This window comes from Streptopelia decaocto (assembly GCF_964273445.1).
Source record: "Streptopelia decaocto genome assembly, chromosome: 4".
Taxonomy (NCBI): domain Eukaryota; kingdom Metazoa; phylum Chordata; class Aves; order Columbiformes; family Columbidae; genus Streptopelia; species Streptopelia decaocto.
The window spans coordinates 71,787,166-71,813,799 of NC_138658.1; the positions used below are offsets into that span (position 1 = coordinate 71,787,166).

The 26,634-nt window shown below is 49.6% G+C and overlaps 1 protein-coding gene across 1 annotated transcript; it reads left to right on the forward strand.

Annotated features, from left to right (window-relative positions):
- The first annotated feature begins 39 nt into the window (after positions 1-39).
- On the forward strand, positions 40-26,634 carry ATOH8 (atonal bHLH transcription factor 8). Its single transcript, XM_082050606.1, has 3 exons — positions 40-821; positions 14,801-14,992; positions 24,979-26,634. Exons 1-3 carry the CDS (start codon positions 363-365, stop codon positions 24,982-24,984), a joined length of 657 nt encoding a protein of 218 aa, XP_081906732.1. The 5' UTR covers positions 40-362; the 3' UTR covers positions 24,985-26,634.

A 26,634-nucleotide genomic window follows, 5' to 3' on the forward strand; every position in this document is an offset into this window, starting at 1 on the left:
GGTGGGAGGGGAGGGAAGGGAAGGGGGGGGATGAACAAAGGAGATTGGCAGCACAGCTGTTTTGGGAAGAAAAAAAAAAAAAAGCCAGCCTTCCTGTTTCTTTAAAGCCGCTCATCTGCGCGGCGGGCCGGCTGCCGGCGCTGGGAGGCAGGCTGCGGGAGCCGCGGGCGGACTGACGGACGGACGACCGCACGGACGGACGGAGCCGGCCCGCCGGGGCTCTGCGGCCAGAGCGGGCGCAGATGGGCGGCGGCGGCAGCGGGGCGGCGGCAGCAGCAGCAGCAGCAGCAGCGGGAGCAGCAGCAGCAGCAGCGGGAGCAGAGCAGCGGAACCACCGCTGCTGAGCGCACCCGCGCAGCGCCATGCGGAGCACGCCGCTGGCGGAGGGCGAGCCCTGGCCGCGCCTCTGCGCCGCCGAGCTGGGGGGGCTGCGGCGGCTGCGGCGCAAACACGGCTGCAAAAGTTTCCGCGTGGAGCTCAAAGTGCTGAACGGGAGGCGGACGGGGCTCCGCGCTGCCCCACCGCCACCACCGCCACCACCACCCCCTCCCGCCGCCTCCGCTCCGCCGCCCGCCTGGGAGCCGCGCAGCTCCGCGCTCGGCGCCGCCGTCAGCGCCTTCCCCGCCGCGCCGCCGCCCCCCGCCGCCCGCCCGCCGCCGCCGCCGCCGCCCGCCGCCTCCCCGCGCCCGCGGCCGGGTGAGGCGTCCGGTGTCTCTCCGGAGATCAAAGCCCTGCAGCAGACGCGGCGGCTGTTGGCCAACGCCCGGGAGCGGACCCGCGTCCACACCATCAGCGCCGCCTTCGAGGCGCTGCGGAAGCAGGTACCTGCCGCCGGCCGGGGCACCGCGGCGGGCTACGGGAGGGGTGATGCTGGCGCCGAGCATCGCTTTGCAAATTCCTGCCTCCCCACCACCCGCCGTTCGGCTTTTCCCCGGGGGGTGCTGATGGGTGCGCGGGGAGAGCGGCCGCTCCGCCGTGTGCTTGAGGCCAGGGGAGGTTAAAGGCAGGAGCCTGGGGTGGCCGGCTGACAGAAGGGGAAGTCGGTTCAAAATGCCTGGAAGTACCAACCCTAGAATTATGCTAACAATCAAGATAAATAAATAAGGGCTTTTAATTTGCTTGCAGTTAGAAACTTTGGACATTTTTTTTTCTCACAGAGAGTCACATGGAGGGAAAAATATGAAACAAACTGAGAAAGCTCTCCGAGTGAAAACAGAGGGTGGAGAGAGGCACTTGGCCAAGCTGCGGGCTGGGGTGATGCTCCTGTACCAAGAGCACGTGTCCTCGCTAGCTCTCCTGCTGGCGTGGGCTGCCCCAGAGGGACCACTAGGAATTTGGGCAGCAATGTGCTTCTGTTGACTTGTGTAGGGTGACTGACCACTCGGAACCCTTGGGGTTCCCGCAGACACCTCTGAAACTTTCTGTGTGCCCCATGTCTGCCAGGGCTAGGCGAGTTAAGTTGTGGTCCCCTGCCAGGGTGCTTCCCGTGATCTTTACTGGTAGCATGTGCTTCAAGTGTGTACAGTGCCAGGCTCTCTTGTTGAGATGTCTTGGAAGTCCTTGTGGTCTTCTGTGAAAGATAATAGATAATGGACAAAATACCTCCATCACCTCCCCAACATGTGGAAGGCGGGGAGAGATCCAGAGAAGCTGCAAAGTTCTTTTATCTTCCCCACAAGGATAAATCAGTGCCCTGGCCCCTGTTCTCAGCCCTATCGTTCCCTCTGTGTGTAGACACCCTGTAACAGCTCACTGATAGACAAAGATGTGCTGTCACACTGTGCAAGCCCAGCTGTCCCGGCTTTTCTGCCTTTCTGGTAAATGCTGATGGGAATATTCCAGGTGTGTAGGAAGGAGGAGATGCACAAGGCTTGAAGGGCTGTGAGCTGCAGATGAGTCTGATCGTGAGAGATGCTGAGCTTCGCCTCTCCCAAGCTGGTCCCTCCAGTGGTAGCAGCATGGTCTCCTTGCAGGGGGGCTCACACACCCAGGTTTTTCACTGCCATCTTTCAGACATTATTTATCAGAGCCATTCCCCAAGTGTGCTCGCTTTAGGACTCAATCTTGTTTCGAGCTTAGCAGAGCTTTCCTCGTCCCCGTCTCTTGCATGATGCCTGCAGCCCTTCTCAATGACCACCGTGTGTTGGGTAGCTGCACCCCAACAGTTAATCCTTGCCCATTACCCACTTTTGCAAACAGACTTCCAGCCCCAGCCTCAATAGGAAGCGCAGGCTAAGGCTGGGGCTATATGTCAGGAGAGAACTCCTGAGCATCTAAACATGAGCCTTTTTAATCACCACGTGGTGGTGGGATCTGACAGCTTCTGTTATAATCACAGTAATCCAGTGTGTGGTGGATGCTGTCCCTCCGGTGCTGAGGCACCACCCCTTGTAAATGCAAACTCCAGACTTGATATATTACGTTTCTATAAGCTGCTTCCATATCTCGGTTGTTTGGCAACTGTGTGTAACGCACTTGGAAGTGTCAGTCTAATTCTCCGTGGACAGACATCTACACCACCAAAACCGCAAGGGGAAGTAGCACTGATTTCCCAAATCACTAGCAATCTTGTTCTAGGCTGAGCCTCAAGCAGAAGTCAGGCAAGCAACAAATTAAAGCTGCACTCTTTTGGGAAATAGGCATCTCTTGAAAAGCCTCAGATTCCTGGCCTTGGCCCTGTCTCCATAAATCATTTCAGCCCTGGACTCAGCTGGGAGTGTAAAGAGCCTGGAGAACAAGTTGCTGTCCTCTCTTCCCATGAAAGCCAGTCTCTGGGGTCAGCACGGGAATATACCGGCAGAGCTGTATTCAGTCTGCAGAGAGAAAGACATCATTCTCTGGGAAATGTTTGCTGCGAGGTTTTCCTAGCGATTTGCTGAGGGGTGGGCTGGCTGTCCCGACCATCATTGGATGACATTTGGATTCATTTCTCGCTGGGCTGCCAACCGCGTGCTTGGTGCCATACATGACATCAGGTGACAGTCAGCTTCATTGCACATACGCACGGCGCTGGCTTGTCACTCAAATCATTCACACCAGTGCCGGTGGCAGGTTTTTGAGGAGCAGTTCGGATCAGAAGAGAGGATGTTGCTTTCCATGACGTCTCGGTCAGCAGGAAGCAAGAGTATGGAGAGATGCATTGTAGAGGTAAACGCTATAGGGAGGCTTTCTCAGTATTCAGGAAGTATTTGAGAAGCAATTGGACATCATCAGACACATGGTGTGAATTCTGGGGTTGTCCTGTGCAGAGACAGCAGTTGCACTTGTGGGTCCCTTCCAGCTTAGGACATTCCATGATTCTATGATTCTTGTCTGGAGTAAGCAGTGTTTGCTCATCCCTAATTGCAGGAGACAATCCCCGTGTGCCGTTAGCCACAGGCCTCGGTTTACTTCTTGTTCCTTGATTATTCTTCTGTACCCTCCTTGTCATCATGTGTCAGGCTCTTAAGCAGCTGGGAGGCTTCTCCTGAGGCACTGGATCCGATACCTCCGTGCAGACGGACAGGTGAGGAGCACAGGAGAGTGCCCCGCTTGCATGCCCCATGCTCCTTCTTTGGGTTGGGTGCTGGATGTGGAGCCTCTGGAAGCAGGAACCCCACAAAGCCACCAGCACCCACATGGGCATCCCCTTCTCCATCCTGTTTGGATGCGTGGGGCCAGAGATGCCCATCCTCATGGCATGCATGGATAAAACCCCAATGCTTGCAGGATTAGGACCATTACAGCCATGCTGTAGGGAGCCCATCCATGCCTGGTGATGAAGAGGAGGAGGAGGAAGGGGAAGCCATGCCTCTCTGCAGGATGCCCTCCCCAGCTTGGAAGGCGAGCAACTGGTGTGCACCATGCTGTGCAGATGGGCTGACGGTGGCATCCCCGCGATCTGCAGCTGGGGACATATGGCACACATGTTTCAGCTTGTGTCCGCCAGCTCTCCAGATGGCAGGAAGGGGTGGGGTGTTTTTTCCTCAGTTCTTGGTGGAGGAAGAGCCGACCACAGGCGTTTCACACAAGGAGAGACTGATCTCGCCGTGTCCCTGAGCACTTAGCTGTCTCCAGCTCACCTCCAAAGCCAGAGCCCCTTCAGAGGTGGGATGCAGACAGGCAGCTGCTGGCTCGGGAAGCTGCCAGCTGTTGGGAGAGATGTGGAATTGCTGTTGTGCTCAGCCTTGGTGTCGGGGCCACCAGGAGCAAAGATCTCTCTTTCTCTGCATCAAGCTGCTTATTTCACTGTAAGGACATAACACTGAAGTGGGACTGAAGAGTAGATGCTCCTGAGATGGAGCTTCTTCCCCTGAGTCTTGACACTTATGATCTCCAGCTGCTCAGTCTGGAAGGGATTTCCTTCTCCCCAGTCCCCCAAGCATCTTTTGTCCAAGTGATCTTTCCACTGACAGTGGGCTCCTGAGGCTAACAGCGTAATTCCAAGTGGAAGACACTCTCCTGCTCTAAACCACTTTGAGATAGTAGAGATACTTCTGCTATACTTTGCTCTCCCTCTGCTGCTGCCTCTTTGGGCACTACTGGGTGCTGCTCCTGTCCCCATGGCTGGGGCTGATCTCCTGCCCTTGGCTGCCCTGGCAGGTGCTGACTGGTGGGTTCTTGCACTGCCCCATCTGCCCCAGGACCCCCCATAAGTGACACGATGAGTTGTCAGTTCTGTCCTTTTTCTCTCTCTGCTATTGCGGGTGGTCAACAAACCCAAACATCTCTGATGCAGCCAGAAATGCAGCACTGAGTTCACAAGAAACTGAGGTCATCCGTTCCTTCATCTGAAGTGCCCTTGCACTGGTGGATGTTCCAGTTTGTGAAGCAGTGCAGCCATTCGGAAGAGACAAGATGAGACAACACCACTGCTCTTCTTCAGAGCAACTACTATCCAGACCAGACCACAGTTGCCAGCAACACTGGCTCTTTTTTTTTTGTCTGCAAATTCCTTTTGGCAGCAAGGGTCTCTTACCCCACCACATCCCAAGTGTGCAACTGAACCATCTTAAGGTTTGTTACAGCATGGACTTAGCCACCAGGTTTGCTCCTGGAGGCCTTGGCCAGGAGGAGACAGTGCTCTCCACCATTAGGCTGCAACGGCACCCATGCAAACCAACTCCCACCCGTATATTGCATTTGCAGGAGTTGCAATCAAGCTTCTCAGCTGTGCTGACAGACCCTAAGGTGGCAGCAAACTCTCCCTCCATGGACGGAGACAACCACAGCAGCCTTCTTGATCTCGAGCCTGCCTAGGCTTGCACATCTGGTTTGTCTCTGGAGCACTGCTGTCCAGCTCCTCCTCAAGAAAGCAACGCGTCGAGCCACAGCGAGCTAGAGTCCGCACCGGGAGCAAATGTGTCCGCAGACATTTAGTTTCCCTGGAAGTATATTGGCTTTTTTCTAAATCTTTTCACCACTACGTTACCAGGGTGCTCTCTGCCTTTGTAGCTGACAGCCTCACTCTCTGCGCTCATGTGGGTTCTGGAGATATTTTAGGGTTTTATAGGGCTTTTTAGCTGCTGGAGTGGAGATTTTTTTGCCCCCCACTAACATCCTTTCACTTTTTTGCTGCCAGCATGCACGTGGCTGCTGTGGCTTGTTGTTAAATCGTTGCAGAAAAGACCCCGCTCGCTCCCGTCGAGAGCGTGGTGGGACATTAGGAGCAGCAGCCTCAAGGCCATGGGAGGAGGTTGCGTTGCTGCAGGGTGGCATGGGGGCAAGCTGTCTGCAGGGCTTTGAAGGGACAAGCCGGGACTAAGTGCAGGCAGGGCCTGAGGCTTGAGCAGTGCCTTAGTGACAAGCCAGCAGAGGGTGAGACTATTCTGGGGATGCATCATTACGCTCGTACTCTCTGTGTGTCATCCCAAAGGCGGCTGTGGTTTGTCACCTCTGCAGGCGGGACACCGTATGTGACCAGCGTCACTGGCGTGTCCTCACTGCGTGGTGGGCAGGCTGAGAGCTTTTACTCCATCACCTGCTGACACCTCCCAGCCCTATTCCCAGTGATTCATCCCCACCATGGTCCCACCAGCAGGAAACCCTAAGGCGCCTTAAAACCCAGCTCCTGAAGACAATCATCGAGCTCCCTGGGGGTGACAGCCAGGCCGGGGAGAGTTGGCTCTGCTCCATGGTGGCAGTTGGAGAAGTGCCACTGGGCTTCGGGAGAGCTGGAGCATCCTCCAGGCAGTGCTCACAACATGCGGTGCCACCACCACGCATTGTCATCGAACAGCACCACGTTAACTGGAGCATCTCGGTGGTTTCAGCCCATCCCGAGTGACGCTTATGGTTATTTAGAGCCCGGTTCGGGCAGAGTGGAGTGGCACTGTGGTTTAACAGCTAAGGAGAATGACAAAATACTGGCCTGAAGCAATGCAAGGGTAGAGAAAATAGGGGAGAAACCAGACACAAGGACAAAAATCCTGAAAACAATGACCGTGTCTCACCAGGAACAGGGTTTGTTTGCTTCCTTGGCTGCTGGTTTTATCCTCTGCTACAAATCCCACTCCTGTCCGGAGGTATTTGCTGTGCCTGCTGCAGCCACCCCAAGTTAACCTCTGTGTTTTCTCATGACTCCTGCTGAAATCAGAGTAAAGAGTCTGCTTTTCTCCAGCGGGATTTGAATTCAGCCTCAGCTCCCTGCCTTAATCCGCTCTCAAATTCCTCTCTGGGCTGCGGTCCCCATAGTGTGGAGGTAGGAAACTTGTGGCAGAGCCCCTGGGACTCTTTGTTCACTACCTGCCATAACTTTAGGTCCATGCCATGTATGTTCACAAAGTGATATATCCCACTCCGGTCCCCCCTGTGCCAGGCAGGGATGTGAGCAGAGCCACGCGTGTGCTCCTCACAGCTGGGCTTGGGGCAACTCCTGGCTCTAAGCAGCGATAGCAAGAGAGTGGAAAACCCCATGGTGTCCCACAGTGGCTGGTGACTAAAGAATCACCGAGGCCACGCTGGGGCTGGTGTAATGCCACTAGTTCCGGTGGAGCTTTTTTTCCTCTTCCCCAGGTGAATTGGACCCATTAGACCTCAGAGATGGAGAGGATAGCTACTAGTGTAACCCAAGAAAGGGAAACTACAGCTCTTGGGGGTAACTCCTCCTAGAGGAGATTTTCTTTGTCCAATGTCCCTGGGATTTATTTTGTGATACCCCGGTAGTCTTCTGCATAGTTATTATTTTGAGAGTTGGTTCAAAGTGCCTGCAATAAGAAGTTTGCTGCTGCCCAGAAATGTAATGTATTTCGTGCATGATACTGTGGGTGTGTGTTATGTGTCCTGAGGATGTGCAGGAGGCTTTGAGGGTACAAAACATCCGGGGATAGTGCAGGAGGACTGTCCAAAATGGAGCAGAGCCAGAACCCAGGGCAGCATCAGCCAGACTGCTGTTTGGAAGGGATCCCCGGGGTGAACTCACCCAGCACCACACCTAGGTTTTGTTTGGAGGAAGCCAATTCATTCACTCCAAGGAGTGAACTCATGTTTTTGCAATGTGAGCGATGGGGGAGCCAGGAGCTGGGAGGGAACCGGGAGCTGGGTTATTTGACAGCGTGGACCCACCCGAGAGTCAAAGGCGCCTTGGTCGAGACGTTGTGCTCCCGCCTGCATGATGCTGCTTTTGTTCGTGTTGGCTTTTTTAAGTTAGGTTTGGTCCCTGGCTGGATGCTTGGCTGCCTGTGGGAAGGCAGGGATGAGGATTTCTTTCAAGCTGCTGTGATTGCTTTGCTAGCATGGGGCTCCCCGGTCCCCACCACCGCAGCCTGGTGGCAGGGAGACAAGAGCCTCCCACGCCTGTGGGATGAAGTAGCTGCCCATCGCTGGCTGGAACAGAGCTCTGTGGAGCATCTGACACCATGAGACCCACAGATCAGGCCCTTCTCCAAAAGCACTGCCCTGAGGACCATGCCATTTACCCACAAAGCAGGATCAGGCCTTGCTAGGTTCCAAGCAGTGCTGTGCTGCCCTAAATCACAGAATCACAGACTGGTTGGGGTTGGAAGGGACATCTGGCGATCATCCAGTCCAACCCACCTGCTAAAGCAGGTTCACCAGAGCAGATCACACAGGAAGGTGTCCAGGTGGGTTTGAATGTCTCCAGAGAAGGAGACTCCACAGCCTCTCTGGGCAGCCTGTTCCAGGGCTCCGGCACCTCAAAGTAAAGAAGTTTCTCCTCATATTCAGATGGAACCTCCTGTGGTTCAGTCTGTGCCCATTGCCCCTCATCCTGTCATTGGGCACCAGTGAAAAGGGTCCGGTCCATCCTCTTAACACCCAGGTCCAGTTCAGTGTAGTGAGCAACACTGGCATGGAGGAGGCATCAGCAGAAGCTGCTGTTGTGCCATGGGCAGGAGGAGAGATATTAATATTTGGGAAGCAGGGCCATGCATCAGGCTCTGCTGCTGCACTTGGGAGTCATCTTGCAGGCAGCAAAGCCGCCCGTCTGGTAGCTGCAAGTTGCTTCATGGCTCTGAACCATGGGCCATGGTTCTCCTGGGTCCTAAGTTCAGGCATTCCATGGAAGCTGTCTGCTTCCATGGTGCCATTACTGCAATTGCCACATCCACTCACTGATAACCAACTGCACTGAAGATGCTCCCTTTGATGTCTATGGGAAATCTGCTGTGACCTTGACTGGAGCAGTGCTGGGCCCACAGCCAGTCCTCTCGGGGAAGGCAGAACATTGCTGCAGCTCCCTGGAGGGTCCCCGGACTGTGAAGGGATGTCCCAGCAATGCTTGCAGACTCGTCCATCATCATCGTCCCACATGGGATGTTAGGAGGACTCAGGGCATGTAGCTGTCAAGAGCAAGGTAGGGATGTTGAGTCCCTTGCTGGTGAACCTGAACACACCAACTAGTCCATCAACCAACGGGTCCCCCAAAAAGTAGGAGGACACATATATGTTCACCTCCACCCTGGAAATGGGTGGAAACAAAAAGGCTGGTTCCAAACCCTTCTCAAACACACTCCACAATGTAACACATCTTGAAAACAGGTGTTGATCATCTGGACAAGGCCTTCAGCTCATTAAGGCTGTTACTCCTAGAATGGTTTGGGTTGGAAGAGACCCTTAAAGATCATCTAGTCCAACCCCTCACTACGGGCAGAGACATCTTTCACTAGATCAGGTCACCCAAAGACCTGTCCAGCCTGACCTTGAACACTTCTGATGATGAGGCATCCACAACTTCTCTCTTCCTCCCAGTAGCTCCACAAACACCAGCTCTGGAGATACCTCAGGATGGTGAGAGAGGTTTGCCCTGCTCTCAGTGGTCCTGCTGCCCCAACCTGCCACCTTTCTCCCGAGGTGCCTTAACCCTGGGAAACATCTGACTCACCCCGGGCTGGAAGGAGGGATGTACAAGAGCCAGAACTATTAAGCACTGGACATTTATATGAACCTTCTGGAAATATTTTTGGCAGGAGGCGCAGCACAAACAATGAGATGGTGCAGTTGTGCTGCATGTTCAGATGTGGGGAAGAAGCAGCCAAATGCTCTCCTGGGGGGAGGACCCTGATGTGTTTTATCTCCCAGCATAAAAATAAACCAGATGAATTAGCAGACAGGTAAATTCAGCAGCTTATTATGGCATGTTGTGGAGAACTGAGCTGTCAGGAGGGCTTAGCTTACACTTCATTGCAAACATGGATGTTTCTCTGCCTCAGAACCATCCCTTCCTCCCTGCTGTGCCCAGAGGTCCCGATTCTGCCCTGTGTGAGCATCATGTGGAGGGGATCTGTGCAAGCCTGTGCTGTTACATTCCATTTCTAGCATGATAACAGTGAGATCTGGACCCACAGCACCTGACGCCTTTCTTCCTTCCAGCATTTTCATGCAGCGTAAGAGCAGAGTGGACTTGGCTTTTCACACGTTATCTGTACAGGTCCAGAGAATTTTTATATAAAATACACATTATTAATGAGGACAGAGCTACCTGGCCACAAGCTCAGTGATGTGAACTGGCTGAAGTCCATAGGATGCTCCTGGTTGTTCTCCGCAGATGCGTTGTGGTGAACATGCCTGGCATCCTTGTATGTAGGGGTGGTTATTGTACCCTCCCATGCATCTTTTTCTCAAGTTGTTCCCCAACCTCATCCTGCAGTCTCCTTTCCTGTTGTGCCCTGGGTGAGAATCAACCCCAAGAGCATGTATTTGGTGGATGACAGTGACCCTCCGGGGAGCTGCAGCAATGTTCTGCCTTCCCTGAGAGGACTGGCTGTGGGCCCAGCACTGCTCCAGTCAAGGTCACAGCAGATTTCCCATAGACATCAAAGGGAGCATCTTCGGTCTTCCAAGGGCGCTGCCTCTGAATCACAGACGTCAAGGATGGAAGAGACCTGTTGGGTCACATCCTGTCCTATCTTCCTGCCAAAGAAAGGCTCTCCTGCACAGGAATACGTCTCGAGAGCGTGCATCTTGCGTTGCTTCAGCCCCTGCCAGCCTGGGGATCACTGATAAGACCCATGAGACTCTGCAGAGCCCTTCGCAGACACAACCGACAAACATCCTCTGGTCAAAGCCCTGGTTCCTGCTGGTCCCAGCCCACCGCCGTGCTGGTCTTCCAAAGCCGAGGATGGGGCCAGTATCTTTTGTTTCTATCTGCATTCCTTCGGATTGGTGTGAAATTTCAGTTGCAGTTCCTTTCTCATTGTTTTTAATCACTGCAAATATTGCAGGCAAGACGTTGAGCTGCACTGCCGCTCGCCAGAAATCAGTGAGGTCAGATAAGGGAAATATTTTCATTAACTGCATGGGAACTTGAGCTCTCTTCTGGTTCCCCCGTGGCTCTGAGCAGACCTGCTCAGCTCCCATCTTCACAGCTTTCCCACCAAAGCGCTGGCATCTGTTTGACTCAGGTATGATGAGCAAGAAGGTAGCAGAAGGAAAGGGCTTGGTGCTCAGCAGGAGCACGATAGATGCCCGTTCGCATTGCACCCTGCTGAAAATCTGTGCAGTGCAGACCCCATGGGAGCTGCAAGGGTTACACCAGCATTAGGCATTTTTCCCACTTCTAAAACACTTGCTTTGTTTTGGGTTGGATTTTGGAGATTTCTGGGCATCCAAGTGTGTCACCCTTCACTCCAGCTTGTGCAAATCTGTCCCCTTTTCCCTGCTGGCTTTATGCTAAAGAAGGGATAAAACCAAAGTTCACTTTCTTCTCCGCCACTGTTTGGGCAAGCTTTGGATCTGGATCTGAACTAAGTGGCTCATTCCTCTCTCAATTTCCCATGTTTAATTCAAAAGGAAACATTAAAATGGCAGGAGCTGAGCCAAGACAGGGAGGGTTCCTACAAAACAGTTATTCTAACACCGTTACCATGGCAAAAACTCTTATCTCCTCACGTTGGTGCTCCGCACCCATCACAGTGGGATCTGAGCTGCACAAGGTGAACCTCTTCCCCGGACACACGGAGAGGCTCCAGTTTGGACTTTGCTGCAGCATGTGGCAACAGTGTTGTGTAATCCCAGTCGAGGGTTTTGTCAACTCTGTTAGCACTGAGATCTTTCTTGGAATTTGTAGCAAACATGTCCTACAAAACAGTTTGGGGATTTTTTTTGTTTCTTTTTTTTTTTTTTTTTAATAATAAAAAAACCAACAACACAAAAGAGAGCAAAACAGATGAGGAAAAAAGACATTACCCTGCCTTCTTGTGTTGTAACTGGACAGCGTCTGTGTGTCAGCCTCAAAGATTTTGTCATCTATTTTCCTTCCACTTGGTTGAACTTCCTCCTTGCTCTAATTCTGAAATTATTCCCACATTTCACTGAATCCTCCCATTTTAGTTTCCATCTTACTTTGGTCTTTCATGCTGCTGTTTGGTGTGTGATCTCCACTGTTCTTGTTACATCGGTGCCGAAACAGATTTGGGTGTTTCTGCTGCCCCAAGCTCTTGCTTTCAAAATGACTCTGGGCACCAGGTATTATGGTCTGAGGGCATAATGCTGGCAAAGAACTGAAGGCCATGATTTAGAGAGAGATTTTGTCAGGCAAAAATAGGCCCTTTGTGCCACCAGACTCCAACCATTTCCAGCTCTGCCTCTGATCTGCTCTGGAGCAATGGGGACAACACTTAGCCTTGCCCTTTCCTCGACTTCCAGCTTTGCAAAGAGGGTCTTGCAGGGTGTATCTGGAATCCTGTGGGACACCTAGTGCTGTTTGCAGCAGGAGGGACGTGGAAGCGGCTTTGTCTCTTTTGGGTTTGTGTTACCAGCAGAGAAGCGTCTGTTTCGTCCAACTGCCACTGGAGGTCAATGTGCTGGATATTCCCAGAGAATAGATTCCTTGCCTCCTCAGGGGTATTAGTAACAGATGATGTGTATAGAAAAAGGCCCTTTGAAGCTTGTTAGCTTGGTTCAGGAGAGGTTGGATACTGCTGGGCACCTCAGCTCTATCATACAAGCTAAAGGGTCCCACTGCCTAAAATTGTGACTGTGTGAGCTGTGCTGCTCAGTGTGCTCATAAATGACCTGGAAAGCTGGGTGAGCAGTGAGGTAGGAAGTTTGTTGGCAATGCTGCAGTGAAATGTACAGATATTTGCTAAAGACATCAAGGATAAGAAGAACTACAGAGAAATCTTATGACTTTTTACACTGAGGGTGGTGAAACACTGGCCCAGGTTGCCCAGAGAGGTGGTGGATGCCCCATCCCTGGAGACATCCCAGGCCAGGCTGGACAGGAGCAACCTGATCTGGGTGCAGATGTCCCTGCTCATGGCAGGGGTGGCGCTGGATGAGCTTTGAAGGTCCTTTCCAACCCAAACTATTCTATGATTCTATGACTTTGAGTGACTAGGTAATAATATGGCAGATAATATACAATGTAGATAAAGTGAAGTAATGTTAATGGGAAAAACCATACCAGATTCCACATACAAAATGATAGACGTTGAGCTGACCATAATCTCAGATGAGAGAGACCTCAGGGTTTCTGTAGACGGTTCAATGGAAGTCTCAGCTCAGTGCCTGGTAGTGGTGACAAATCAAATCAGGAGTGATCAGAAAAGGAATATTAAGCAAAACAGAGAACACCAACATCTGTTAGATAAATACACAAGAGCACCCACAACATGAATACTTTGTGTTGTTCTGGTCCTTCCAGCTCCAAAAGGACATGTAGGATGAGGAAACATTCAGGAAACAGCGGCAAGGTTGATCAAAGTGATGGGATGGCTTCCACACAACATCAGCTAAGGAGGTTTGGTCTTTTGCTTCTGGAAAACAGGCAGAAGAGATGATGGAGGGCTGAGAATGTGATTCACAGAGGAAATGAGTAAAGATGCATTGTCCTCTGGTACAAAAACTGGGGAACCTCAAGTGAAGACCCTGGGAGCTAAGTTCAAAACGATCAAAAGAAGAACCGTGTTATATACAATGGGTAGAAAACTGAAAGGATGTTGCTGATGCTAAAAGTTGAAAGGGGTTCAGCTTACCAGGCCCGTAGAGAAAAAGATCCATCATGGGTTGGTAAATACGGAGGAGGCACATCTAGCTCAGGTCATGGATCTGATGTTAGTTGACAGAATACTTGGGGAAATCCTATATATGCCTGAGCTGCTTGGCTCCTCCCTTGACATCTGCATATGGCCACTGTGGAGTTCATGAAGGCGTGAACCCATCTTACCTTATGTAAATGCAGGGACATCTCTCCAGGGATGAGCCTGGCTTTGTGTCTCTGTGGAGAAAAGAGAAGCTGGGGCATGAGCATAGCAAGAAGCATTAAAAAATCTCCAATTCTAAGCAGAGTGTGACACCCTAGAGGGATGAGGAGGATGAAGGCTGATGGTAGAGGAACATTGAGGCATTCTGGTGATTGCTGTGGTATGAAAATGTAGATTGACAGGCGGTCAGACAGCCCGAGTGGCTAGGATGGATATCAGATGGCTCCATTTTCCCATAAGCAGTAGACTCTTGTGCATTAAAGGCTGGAAGACCTTTAGCAATTTTGAAAAGTAGGGAAAAATTTTGCAGACTACTACCTGTTGAACTTAGAAGAAGATCTCTCATTAAGCTGGACACATCAAAGTTGTGCGCCTAAAATTGAGCACATACATAGTGTTTTGCTGGATTGCTATTGACAAGCAATCTTCTGAAGCAAGAAATGCATAGAGTTCAGTTATTTAGACACATGCTGTTTAGTTTGAATTGTCTGAATGTCTCACATTACACTAGAAATCTTCAAGGGTAAAGAAATAAACTGCATAAGATACGTCCAGAGCCCTGAGCCAGGCTCTGGTTCATTCTGTTCTGAGAGGTGAGGTACCATGACGGGGTGTTGCAGCAGGTAGGAATTACTGCCTCCGGGTCCTGTTCCTACAACAGCATCATGGTTTTGCGTGGGCTAGAAGTCATGATCAATGCTGTTTGTGTGCAAAACCACCCGGTTGCGATATAGTTGCTCATACCCTCCTTATTGCCTTATTCTGCAAGACCTGCAATGGCATTGGAGCTACTTGCAGGGTGTAAGTTACTCAAGATGAGCAGCTGGGTGGCATGGGGTTGCAGATTTTGGAGAAAAATGGGGCATGCAGGCAGCGAACCGAGCAACAGACAGACATCCCAGGCCGTATCCTGCCGTTGTGTTTTAAGCAGAACAACCCCGCTGAAATCAAGAGGCTTCGTGCTGCTTCCATCCCCGTGGAGATCAGCGGGGGAGTTCTTCTTAAAAACCTGTTGGGACCATATGGCCTTTTATCGCTAGAGTTCCTATTTATGTTAAAAACCGCTAAGAAAATAGCCTACAGTTGTTTTGTCATGCTTCAAGCAAGTTATTTTGTTTATCTGGCCTAATTTTTTTTTTTTTCCCTGTTACCCTTTCTAGGTTCCCTGCTATTCTTATGGTCAAAAGTTGTCCAAACTGGCCATCTTGAGAATAGCCTGTAACTATATCCTTTCCCTGGCCAGACTAGCAGACCTGGATTACAGCGCTGACCACAGTAACATGAGCTTCTCTGAATGCGTGGAGCAGTGCACTAGGACCTTACAAGCAGAAGGAAGATCTAAAAAAAGGAAGGTATGTTACAGCCTCCCCACGCTGCCCCCCAAACAATGTTAAAAGTTACAAAAGGAGAAAAAAAGAAATCCAAAGCTTTTTCCTTCTTTTTTTCAACATCTTGCAATTTTTCTGATTTTTTTTTACCCCTTGCCTTTCTGTCTTGTTTTTTCTCCTTCATCTGTCTGATCTTGTAATAACCGCATTCCTCCCTAATCAAAAGCTTTTCTCTCCTTCTGGTCCTCCGCACCGGGCTCTTCCTCTCGTTAGTCGCCCATCGTGTGTTTTAACACGAGCATGATCCTATTAGAGTCATCTCGGGGCTGTTATTTGTTAAACCAAACCAACCTCGAGTCGCCTTTTGGAGCCCATAAAACACAGTCGCCTGCCTGTGTTTTCTGTTTTGTTTAATTTAACACTTATCTCCCAGAAAAATCACCCGACAACAACAAGGGAAAAAGAAAAAGTAGCTAATGGAGACGTTGTATGTATAAACACATTAGTAAGATGTATGACCTGAAGGACGTGTGGGTATCTTGAGGAAACAACGTTAAATCTAATTACGCCTTGCATTCCTTTAGGTTACTTAACACTGAACCAATTAGGTGAAATCATCGTCAAGCGGCGGGAGGAGGAAGCCGAGCGTTCTGCCAGTTTTCCTCTCAGAGAGTGACATGGGTGAATTAAAAGGGTGATTGATGTCTTTGTTCGGGCTTTTATGACAAAAAGAGTTTTGTAAACTCGAATTGAACTTCCCCCTGCTTTGCGAGCTCGCTTGTCAGGCGGGATAATAAATCAGTGGGATTTTAATGGATGAATGGGCAGCTAAGCCGGGGAGCAGGCTCCTTCCCCGGTGTCGTTAAGATCTGCCTCCAATTCGGGCAGGTTTCCTTGCTTTTCCTCCTCTTTAGCCCAACAAATCATCCTGCAGAAATTCAGTTTATAAATAAACACAATAGCACACTCCCCGTCGCTTCCTCTTGCTGTCACGGGCCGTATTTATGCCCTGGGAGCAGCAGTGCCAGGCGGGGACACAGCACTGCTCACCCACCTCTGATGGCACCAGTTGAAACTGGGAGATGCGGGGAGAGCTTCTTGGCACGGCCTGAAATTGGGGGTTCATTGTGGGGTCCATAGTGCCAGAGGCGTTGGTGTCCCAGGGGCGCCGATGTGATGCCACCAACCCTAGGGTGAGGTGAGAGTTGGGTCTTGAGTCCACTCCCAGAGTCAAAATGGGGGAAAAATAGGGATGAGCATCCTTTGAGGGCTTTGGTAGATTGCTAATTTGGTTTTATATTCCCTCCCTAAACTGAGATGGGAGAAAAAACAAGGATGAACATTCTTTTTGAGGTTTTGGCAGACTGCTAGTTGGGTCTTAAGTTCCCTCCCCAAGTTGAGATGGGGGAGAAGAAAGGGATGAGCATCTCTTTTGGGGCTTCAGCAAACTGCTGGGCTGGTGCTCAGGCTTTGGGTGCCCGATGGGCTGAGACCCATTGTCTTGGCTTATGTAAACCAACCCAAGCTTAAAAGACAGAAAACACGGCGCCAGATTTCAAATGGCTCCAAGTCCCTGGGTGTTCACATCTGAGGGTTAGCGCTAGGGCCACCCTGAATTAAAAAAAAAATAAATGAAGAATTAAAAGTCTGACATTTATGACGTTTGTTTGTCACCAAAGGAAAATCTGCCTTTTCTCTACATTCTTCCAGGACACCCACCCTAACCCTTCTCCAAAGGCCCTGTCCAAAAAGAAAGCCAGGCTTTGTTACCCAAGGCAGGGTCTCAGTCCCTGTTCTGCCTTGTTGTTCTTTCTGGAAAGTGTCTTGCAAATGCATTTCTGTCACTTGGGAAAACCAAGTTTAGGGCAACACAAGAACCTGTGGATTCCACTGGCTGACAGGTATCATTTTATTTCAAGCAATATTTGCTCAGTTGATCGCAAGAGCACATTCAGCTGATAATGAAGCTAAAACCAGGGGTACCAGCAGTAATTCCCAGTAGACAGAAGGAAGGATGCAAAGCTGGGGTTGGGAGGACTCATCCTGTACGTGCCTTTCTCCTTGAGCCAAGAGAATCAACGGCACAAGGGAGGGAAATGCTGGTGTTAGAGGGAAATTACAGATCCGGGATGGCCATGCACAGGAGATCCGAGCTCTAGATGTCAGGTGGTGCGAAGGGATGTCTCTCCTGGGGGGTCTCACACAGGCGGCTGGATGAGGATACAATGGCTTGGCCCAAAGTCACCTCTACTTCATTCATTTTGAAATCGGCACGTTTTTTTCCTAAGCTGTGTGTGTTTTTAATCAGGTCTCCAAAACCGCTGCTCGCTGAGCAGTTCCTCTGAATTATTGACTTTGGGGTGGTTGTTGTATTTTTGTTTTTGTTTTTTTGAGTTTCCTTTTTTTGTTCTCTCTTTAAAAAGAAAAAATCACAGCAAGCCCAAAGGCAGACAGACCTCCACTCCTCAAGCTGAACCACTGGGTCCACAGCATCCTTATCTCCTGTCATCTCCATTCTATTGTGTCTCTGCCTCTATCGCTTGCTCTCTCAGCTCTGTGATTGCAATGTGCTATGTCACCGTGAGCTTTTCACACAAAAAAGTAGCTGGTTGGAGTTTGTTTTGGCAGGCAGGGGCTCCAGATGTTGTGTTCGCTGGATTGCACGTTGCCTTTTGCTTTGTTTTTGAGGGCGAATTTTCTGCTGTCCCTAACGTTAGGTTGTTGTTCAGACTTTGCTGTTGCAATAGGAAATTTAATGGGGTGGGATTTTTTCCCCCTTTCCACTCCATTGTGTTAATTAGAAAAGTTGGCTTTAGCCTTTCAGACTTGGCTAGGGAAAAAAAACAACAACTCCCCTTTCCAGTCCTGACTGTGGTTACATGGTGATTTTAGTTGTTGCAATTGAGATTTGACTGAGGGTGTTTGGTGATGGGAGATCTCATTTATAAGCAGCCCAGGGCCTAATTGAAGGGCTTCTAATACATTTTCCTTGAAAAAAAAAAAAAGAAGGCTGTATGAAGGAGTGTTGAATTCTGATGATAGTCTCCATTTTTTAAAGCTGACTTTTGCTTGGTTATACAAGTGACCTGGAGTAAGCCTTACCCATCACCATGCACACAGGATTTGAATGAGAGTTGGGAGTGTTCAACCTGCAGAAGAGAAGGCTCCAGGGAGACCTTATTGTGGCCTTTCAGTACTTAAAATGGGCCAGAAAGATGGGGACAGAATTTTCAGCAGGGCCTGTTGTGATAGGACAAGGGCTGATGGTTTTAAACTAAAAGAGGGGAGATTCAGACTGGACATGAGGAAGAAATTATTTACACTGAGGGTGGTAAACCAGTGGCCCAGGTTGGCCAGAGAGGTGGTGGATGCCCCATCCCTGGAGACATCCCAGGCCAGGCTGGACGGGGCTCTGAGCAACCTGAGCTGGTGAAGATGTCCCTGCTCATGACAGGGGTGCCACTGGATGAGCTTTGAAGGTCCCTTCCAACCCAAGCTATTCGACAATTCTGTTCTATGGTTCTGTGTCCTGCTGGGGACACCCTGATGTCCTGGGAAAACAAGGGGATCTGCCCTTGACTCCAGTCAAGATCCTCCAGCAGTGCTGAGTGACGGGAGGTGGATCAGAAAGGGAAGTCCCCATTTCCTCTGTCCTGCTGTACCCCATTTCTGCACAGGACACGATCCCGAGGGGCCAGAGGTCATCTGAAAGCCTCACATGGATTTTGTAGGGTTTCAGGTCCAGCCTGCTGTTTGCACAGCCTCGTTTTATAGCTTTTCCCCACTGGGCCAAATTCTGGTGCCCTGCAGGAAGGCAGCGTTATGGCTTGGGGTAGGTTTGGGGCTGTAGGGATAGCAGGGTGCACAGCAAGGTGCTCTCCCAGGAGTATGGTGTTTTTGTGGGTGCACTGCAGCCCCCACACCCCCCAGCCCCGCAGGATCTGGCCCCCAAGGCTACAGGGCAGCCCTGGCCCAACCACCGGGCAGCCCAACCGGAGCCCTTCAGTCTGCACAGGGCAGGATCCAACCACTAACAAATACCCCATAAAACACACCCAGCACTGAACAGAAAACCTCGAGCACTTAAAAAAAACAACAACAAAAAACAAATAAACATACAAAAAACCCCACAACCAAACAACAAACTGCCATGGCAAGGTTTCTCCTTTTCCCTTTCCTTTCCTTTCCTTTCCTTTCCTTTTCCTTTTCCTTTTCCTTTTCCTTTCGTTGTTTCTTTTCCTTCTCTTTCCTTCTCTCTTCTCTTCTCTTCTCTTCTCTTCTCTTCTCTTCTCTTCTCTTCTCTTCTCTTCTCTTCTCTTCTCTTCTCTTCTCTTCTCTTCTCTTCTCTTCTTTCTCTTCTTCTCTTCTCTTCTCTCTCTTCTCTCTCCTCTCCTCTCCTCTCCTCTCCTCTCCTCTCCTCTCCTCTCCTCTCCTCTCCTCTCCTCTCCTCTCCTCTCCTCTCCTCTCCTCTCCTCTCCTCTCCTCTCCCTTCCTTTCCTTTCTTTTTCTTTTCCTATCCCTGCCCTTCTCTTTTCCCTCCTGTCCTTTTTCCTTTTCCTTTTTCTATTTTCTTTTTATTCTTTTTCTTTCTCTCTCTCTTTTTTCTTTTTCTTTCTCCTCTTTTTTCCTCTTTTTATTTCTCTTTCTTTTTCTCTTTTTCTTTTCCCTCCCCCGCTTTGCTTTAGATTAACCCTCGTCCTAGGCAGCCGCATCGCCGCAGCCCTGGGAGCTAAGCTGGAGCAGGGAGCGACGGGTGAGGCATTTTTTTTCTCGCTTCATCCTCCCCCCGTCCCGGCTCTTCTGGCAGCCGCAGACTCCAGATGTTCGGAGCGCGAGCTGGGAAGTCCTGCTGGCGCCACTCGGGGCAGAGGGCAGGGGAAAGGCACGCGAGCTGGAACCCGGAGTACTCAGTCACTGCAGGACTTGGCGCATTCCCCAGCTCGCTGCTGGCACATTCCCCGGCTCTCTCCTGGCCATCTGTTCCAAAAAAACACTTTCAGAACCTCATCATCACTCAGGATACAACACTGCGAGCAGCTGTTAGCGAGGCAGAAGGAAAAAAAAAAGAAAACACACACACATATAAAAAAAAAAAAACACCCAAACCATGCGAAAGGTCTCTTTGTGAGAGAGGAAACTGGGTTATGAATAACAGGCGAGCAGTTGGAGCTCAATAAAAGTTTTCAGCTGGAATTTAGTTTCTTGTTTTTGTGCCTGTGTGTGGATGCGCACAGACGCAAGGAATTAAAAATTTAAAATTTTATATACATATATATATATTCCCCAACAATTAAATGATGTAGAAGCATACATGGAATGAAAAGCCACTCTATTTGTTACAGTCTGCTGCACTAAAATGGCTCACATTATGGATGTAATTATTGCATTATATAAAATAGTTATTGTGGTGTTCTGCCATGCCTTGATGCTGCCTCGTTGCTACTTTGCTAAAAGCAGAGCTCACACTGTAGGTTACACTTATTCCCACTGAAAAATTCAAAGGAGGACATTCTGTGGGTGTATTTACTTGCAGGAGCGAACAAGTCAAGGTTTTATACTGTATAAGAGAAATGGTAGCGGCAGGCTTGATTTGTATGGCACTGAAACCATTCGCTAGGAGCATATTTTTTCTATAACACTGTATCATGAGTCATGATTTATTTAGACAGAGCCCCGAGATAAAGCCACAACTCCCAGCCCCTCATTTGCGCGGATGATCCTGGCTGCCGAGACTTGCCGTTATTGATCATCTGATATTGATTCTTGTAACACATTCAGAGCCAGCACAGTAAAAATCTTGATGATCTGCATGGCATTTCTTCCCGTCCTGTGCGGGACGGGGGGGGGTCTAATAATGAGGTTCAACCTCCCTTTCTCTGCAGTTTGACTCAGCAGAGGTTCTTATTTAAAAATAGCTTCATTTCCCTGCTAGGACTCGCCGGCGAGAGCGGGCAGCCAGCCAGTCTGCTTCCCCACGGCCGCCGGCTCCGCGCCCCGGGGAGGAGCTGGACCACAGGAGAGCAGGGACCTGCTCCCAGCCGTCCGTCTGTCTGCGGGACAGCGGGATGGCAGCATCTGGGGGGGCCCCGGCCATGAGTTCTCACACCTGGGGAACAGAGCTGATTAAATATAAGGCAGCAAGGGGGTCACAAGGTTGTGCAAGTGCCATTAGAGGATTCCTGTCCTTATCACTTGTGGTAGATACATCATAGAATCATAGGATAGTTTGGGTTGGAAGGGACCTTCAAAGCTCATCCAGTGCCACCCCTGCCATGAGCAGGGGCATCTTCACTCAGATCAGGTTGCTCAGACCCCCGTCCAGCCTGGCCTGGGATGTCTCCAGAGATGGTTCATCCACCACCTCTCTGGGCAACCTGGGACAGTGTTTCACCACCCTCAGTGTCAAAAATTTCTTCCTCATGTCCAGTCTGAATCTCCCCTCTTTTAGTTTAAAACCATCAGCCCTTGTCCTATCACAACAGGCCCTGCTAAAAAGTCTGTCCCCATCTTTCTTATTGGCCACTTTTAGGTACTGAAAGGCCACAATAAGGTCTCCCTGGAGCCTTCTCTTCTGCAGGCGGAACACCCCAGCTCTCTCAGCCTGTCCTCATAGCAGAGCTGCTCCAGCCCTCTGATCATCTTGATGGCCTTCTCTGGACCATCTCCAATAGGTCCATGTCTTTCCATGTTCTGAAACAGCTGAAACAGCAGTTGCAAAGGGGGGTGCAAAACTAAAGGCTCATGACAAGTTCATGAGCAAGTTGAACCAGCGCTGGGAAGGGAGGCAGCAGCAGCTATATGCATCCTCGATGACACTTCACACCCTGTATTGGCCTGTTGAGGGTTTGAGCATCAGTACTCCCAAGAGCAGGGCCAAAAGCTTTTTGTTGCCAAAGGGATGTAGTGTGGCACCCTGTATTGGAGAACAGAAGCCAAAATTCACTTTGGTTTCAGGGATGTTGGAGCAGCTGCATGCAAAGTCTGGGGCCAGAGATCTGCTCCTGTGGTGGGAGCCGGCTCCCAGTGTAGGCTCCATTCCTCTGCAGCAAAGGTATTACCAATAATAGGGTAAGAATCACCCCACAGGTATCAGGTAACTACAGCAAAAGGAAAATGTGAGTAGAAGAGACAGGGGGAGGCCCTGTAACAAAGGCTGACTCATTTCCAGAAGTGCTTTGATTTACAGAGATTGAAATGCTCCGGGATGCTGCAAATTCACCAAGGTCATTGGGCCAGTTGTCAAATTCAAGAGCCTTGGGAGTTCTGATATTATTAGTTTAAAGCAGACCCTGGTTAATAAATCTGTCTTCAGAACTCCTTGCTGGAGTGGAAAAAGGTGGAGGGGGGAAGGAAAGGAGCCTGTTCCCACCTAACATAATCCATGGCCAGCATCAGGCAGCACCTGGGGACCAACCAAGCGGTGCCAGTGAGGTCTGCTGAGATCCTCTGTCACGTTCTCCCAAGTAGCAAGTGATAGGACAAGAGGAAATGGCCTCAAGTTGCACCAGGAGAGGTTTAGATTAGATATTAGGAAAATTTTCTTCACCAAAAGGGTTGTCAGGCATTGGAACAGGCTGCCCAGGGAAGTGGTGGAGTCACCATCCCTGGAGGGGTTTAGAAGACTTATAGATTAGGTTCTTAGGGACATGGTTTAGTGTTAGAGTTGGTTGGACTTGATGATCCTGAGGGTCTCTTCCAACCGAAATGATTCTATGATTGCAGAGGGATCTCTCCGTTTCCATTTTATTTGCCTCAAAGGTACGGCACGATGGCCCTTACCAGTCCAGGCTGATCTTCCCCAGTTGCAAAGATTTCAGAGCAGAGACCTGCTGCCCAGGTTCCTCTTCCTAAAACCATCCTGCTTCCCAAAACCTACCGATGCTTTTTATCAGCATTGAGCACCCTGAACTAAAGCAGGAGGTGTTAGCTGCAATCTCAAGGTCCTGTTTGTTCAGTACTTTAAGGAGCAGCAGAGGCACAAGAGAGGGGACCTGTGACTCTGGTGGCTTTGGCTTAGGGCATGAGGCTGCTATTGCTGGGTAATTCATTCCTGCAGTGGAACAGGTTTTGCTTGCTAAGACTGCTGTTCCAGACAGGAACGGGGGGAATTTGTCTCTCTACTGTCTTTGAATATTAATGAGTGTGGTCATTGCTTCCCTCCTTTTTCGTCTTTTACATATTCTTTCCATGTGGGATAAGTTAAACAACCGACTTTTCTATTACAAGTTATTAGTATGTGTTATGTATCATTGGAAAATAATATTAAGGGATTCCTAACAAAAATGTTTGTGATACACAAGGCTATTTGTCACCCTTCCACCTAAACCTCATTTATTCAAAATCCCAAATCCCAACTAAGGCTTTGAATTAGGGCAATAGTTTCTACGTTCTTTCTGAACAGCACTAGGAAGTGTCTTACAGCCAGCAGGGACACCTACTTATTGATAACAATTGCAATAACAAGCTCTGTGTTCAGATTTGGCATGTGCCAGATGTGAAGAGTTCATTATTGCTCAGGTAGGAGAGCAAGTGGTGTGGGCTGGGACCGATGGGGTGGTGTTTACCTGGGGACTTTGTTATGGCTGGGATGCAGCCATCGCACAGCGCCATCCTGTCCTTCAGCAGAGCTTCGTGGCCAAATGCCTCCTCCACCATATCCATATGTTCCAACCCCAACCCGGGAGTCCAGCAGAGACCAGCATTATTTGCATAAAGGATGACCTGGGCCCTTTCAGCAAAAATCTCTTATCGGGGGGAATTCTGATGCTTCCCAGGGTCTGCACTTTGCCAGCTTGGATTTTGGGTCCCCTTGCCTGGCAGGAATGCTCAGCTGTGATGGTTGATTTCACAAGCGACTGCCCTAATGATAGTAGTGAAATAAATAAAATTAAATGAATAAAATTGAGTTAATGAAATAAAATAAAACACCAGCCTACTAGTGATATTTTATACCTCAGTGTTACAGTATCCAGTAATGGAAAAGGAGAGACAGTACAGAAACAAAATGGATTGGGGAAAAATATGTTTTCAAGCCAAGCCTTAAGGAGTTTGACCTTTTAAGGACTGTCAGAAAGACGGCTGATCTGTCCAGGGAATTGACGACCGTGTCCAAAGGGCCTTCAGAGGCCATACTGCACCCTGAAGGGCTCTTAAATCCGCTGGCAAAAAGCAAGAAACGGTGGTTGGACGCAGTAAATGGGATCTCATTTCCAAGTTTCTGATTCCTAAGTTACTTAAAGGAGGATTTAGAAGCCCACGTGATGAAGGCAGTTTGGATAGCAGAGACGTGATCTCATGAAGGAGCAGGCCCTGAGGACTCCACTCTGTTTTGAACTATGCTAATGATTGTTTGTGGGATATTTGTGGGGCTTATTTTAATGTTAGAGGGGCTTTAGATGAGTTTTCTCCCTGTCTGAATCTGCTGCACTTTGGAGTTGTGCGTTTTCCAAGGGTCTGGCCAAAATATTCTGTAACCAAATGTGCTCACGTACATCCGCCATGGCCGTGACTCGCAGGGGATGCACGGGCACAAGGGACAGGTTGCAGTCCTGCAGGCTGACAAGTCGCGAACACAGAAAAGTAAATGCAATCACTAAAATACAGAAATAAACCCCATATCCTGCACAAATCCACTCGTCCAAACTCCTTTGCTTTCCCCCTGTAATATTAAGACTGGCTTCTGAAGCTGCAGATCTTGTCAAAAGCAGGTGTTTGCCATCATTTCTATTTTTTTTTTGCAGCAGGCGCTGGAGCCAGCACTTAATTACCTGGTTGCATTTCTTCCCCAAACCTTCCTCGCCCCCTCTCTGCTAGTCCCTCTGCTCTTTGTGGCCTCTGGCCACCCTTGTGGCATCTACAGGTGGTTGCTCTGCAAGCCCAGCTCTTAGCAGCCTCCTATGGCCAGTGGTCCCTGAGGACATCCCAGCCTGCGTCAACGACGGTCGTTCATGCAAGGACTTGCCAGGACACCATGTGTTCATTGTTCTGACGGTGCATCTCTCTCTTTCCAGGAGTAATAACCAGGAAGGGAGGATTCAGAAGAGCTTCCAGCCAGAGTTACATCTGTTCTTGGCAAAGGTTGCACAATCCAGGTGAAGACTGCAAGCAGCTTTTTTGCAGAAGCCCCTTTTTTGAGATGACGATTGGCCAAGGAACTTTCTTAACCTCTGGAACAGAAAGGAAAAAAAAAAAGGAAAATAAACAAAAAGGACAGGGATGCTTCCTATTGTTGTTAAGCCAGCCACCTTTTAGTACGTGCAATTTATTTAGCACTTTTCCCTTTGCTTAACTGGGAAATGTTACCCTCTCAGCTCATGTGTACAGTAATTTGTTGTTATTGTTGTTGCCGTTGTGCCAAAGATTTGATGGAGCTTCTACACTGTGTCTTATTTTTGCCTTAACGTTAAATCTTTGAGCCAAAGAAAAGTCAGAGGTGCCATTCAGGTGGTGGCGAGCAGGCCAGCCAGCTGTCGGTGACAAATCTGAATTTCGGAATCCTTCTGTGAGTCGCCTCTTATTTCTCCTGCCTGCACTTTGCCTGCAGCCCTGGAGCCGGCGTTCAGTGTGGGCAAGAACTGGGACAACACCAAAATAATGCTTCAGCATTCAGGTTTACTTCTTTATTTGAGCTACTCCATAGTTGTGCCTTTTGGGCAATATTCCAGCGTTCCTGCTTGTGTGACACATCCACGGGATAGAAATACTGACACGAAGTGAGAGCTGAAACAGGAGCTATGATATCTTTTTTTAATAAATAAAATTAAATAAGCAAAAGCAAAACAAAAAAAAATCAAAAGAAAGTTCAGCTAGGCAGAATGAAATGCAGCAAAACAATTCAGCGGGCGTTTCAGTTTTGTGAAGTCATTTTTTCCGTGGGTTTTTTTCAAGTGGTCAGAAACCCTTGTAATGCAAAAGCATTTGAATCCTATACTGTACCTTTCACTTCAAATTGAAGTAAAAAAAAAAAAAAAAAAGAAAAAAAAAGAAAAAAACGGAGAAACACTTGCTTGGAGTAAGCAGACTTTATAGGTAATGCAGTTCATATGTAAAACATCTGCTAATGACAGGAGGATAGAGCTCTGTGTTCAAGAGAAAAAAAAAAAAACGTTTTCAAACCAAGGAGATGGACATATTTTGTTTCCCACTCAAGGGGGAAGGTTATTTGCAAGGCCAGATTTGCATCCTGGCTACATCTGTGTAAATCAGGTTCCCGGGTGTCTGACTTACTCCAGTCTGAATCTGGCCAGGCACCACTGGGCGCTGGGGAGGGCGAGGGGCTGCAGAGGGGAATAGTCTGTTTTACTGACACGAATACAGAACTTGAAGTCCTTGGTGGCTTCCCGTTTATTGCCCGAACTCAGCAGTTGTCAGATGAACACCGAGCTGGGGAGCCGATCTGCTAAAGCTGAGCTCAGCGGAGCAGGGTCTGGGTCTAAGGGGAGCCGGGCTGTGCGGTGACAATCTGCTCACTGCCGGGTCGCCTGGTCCTGGTGGGGATGGGCAAGATCCCATTGAGGATGCTCAACATGTCTTCTACTGGATTCCTGGGACACATGGGGGACTGGGGTGTCCAGGCCCCCTCCCAGGAGTTCATTATACTGCTCACCCCTCCACCCTCACCGCCGGTCATTATTAGCAGCCCAATAAAATACATTTTTAGGTTGTCA

Bases quoted from the DNA above. Each gene is read 5' to 3' on its own strand.
- ATOH8 (XM_082050606.1), top strand. From the start codon at position 363: ATGCGGAGCACGCCGCTGGCGGAGGGCGAGCCCTGGCCGCGCCTCTGC. The intron at 822-14,800 runs GTACCTGCCGCC...TACCCTTTCTAG, and splicing joins TCGAGGCGCTGCGGAAGCAG to GTTCCCTGCTATTCTTATGG.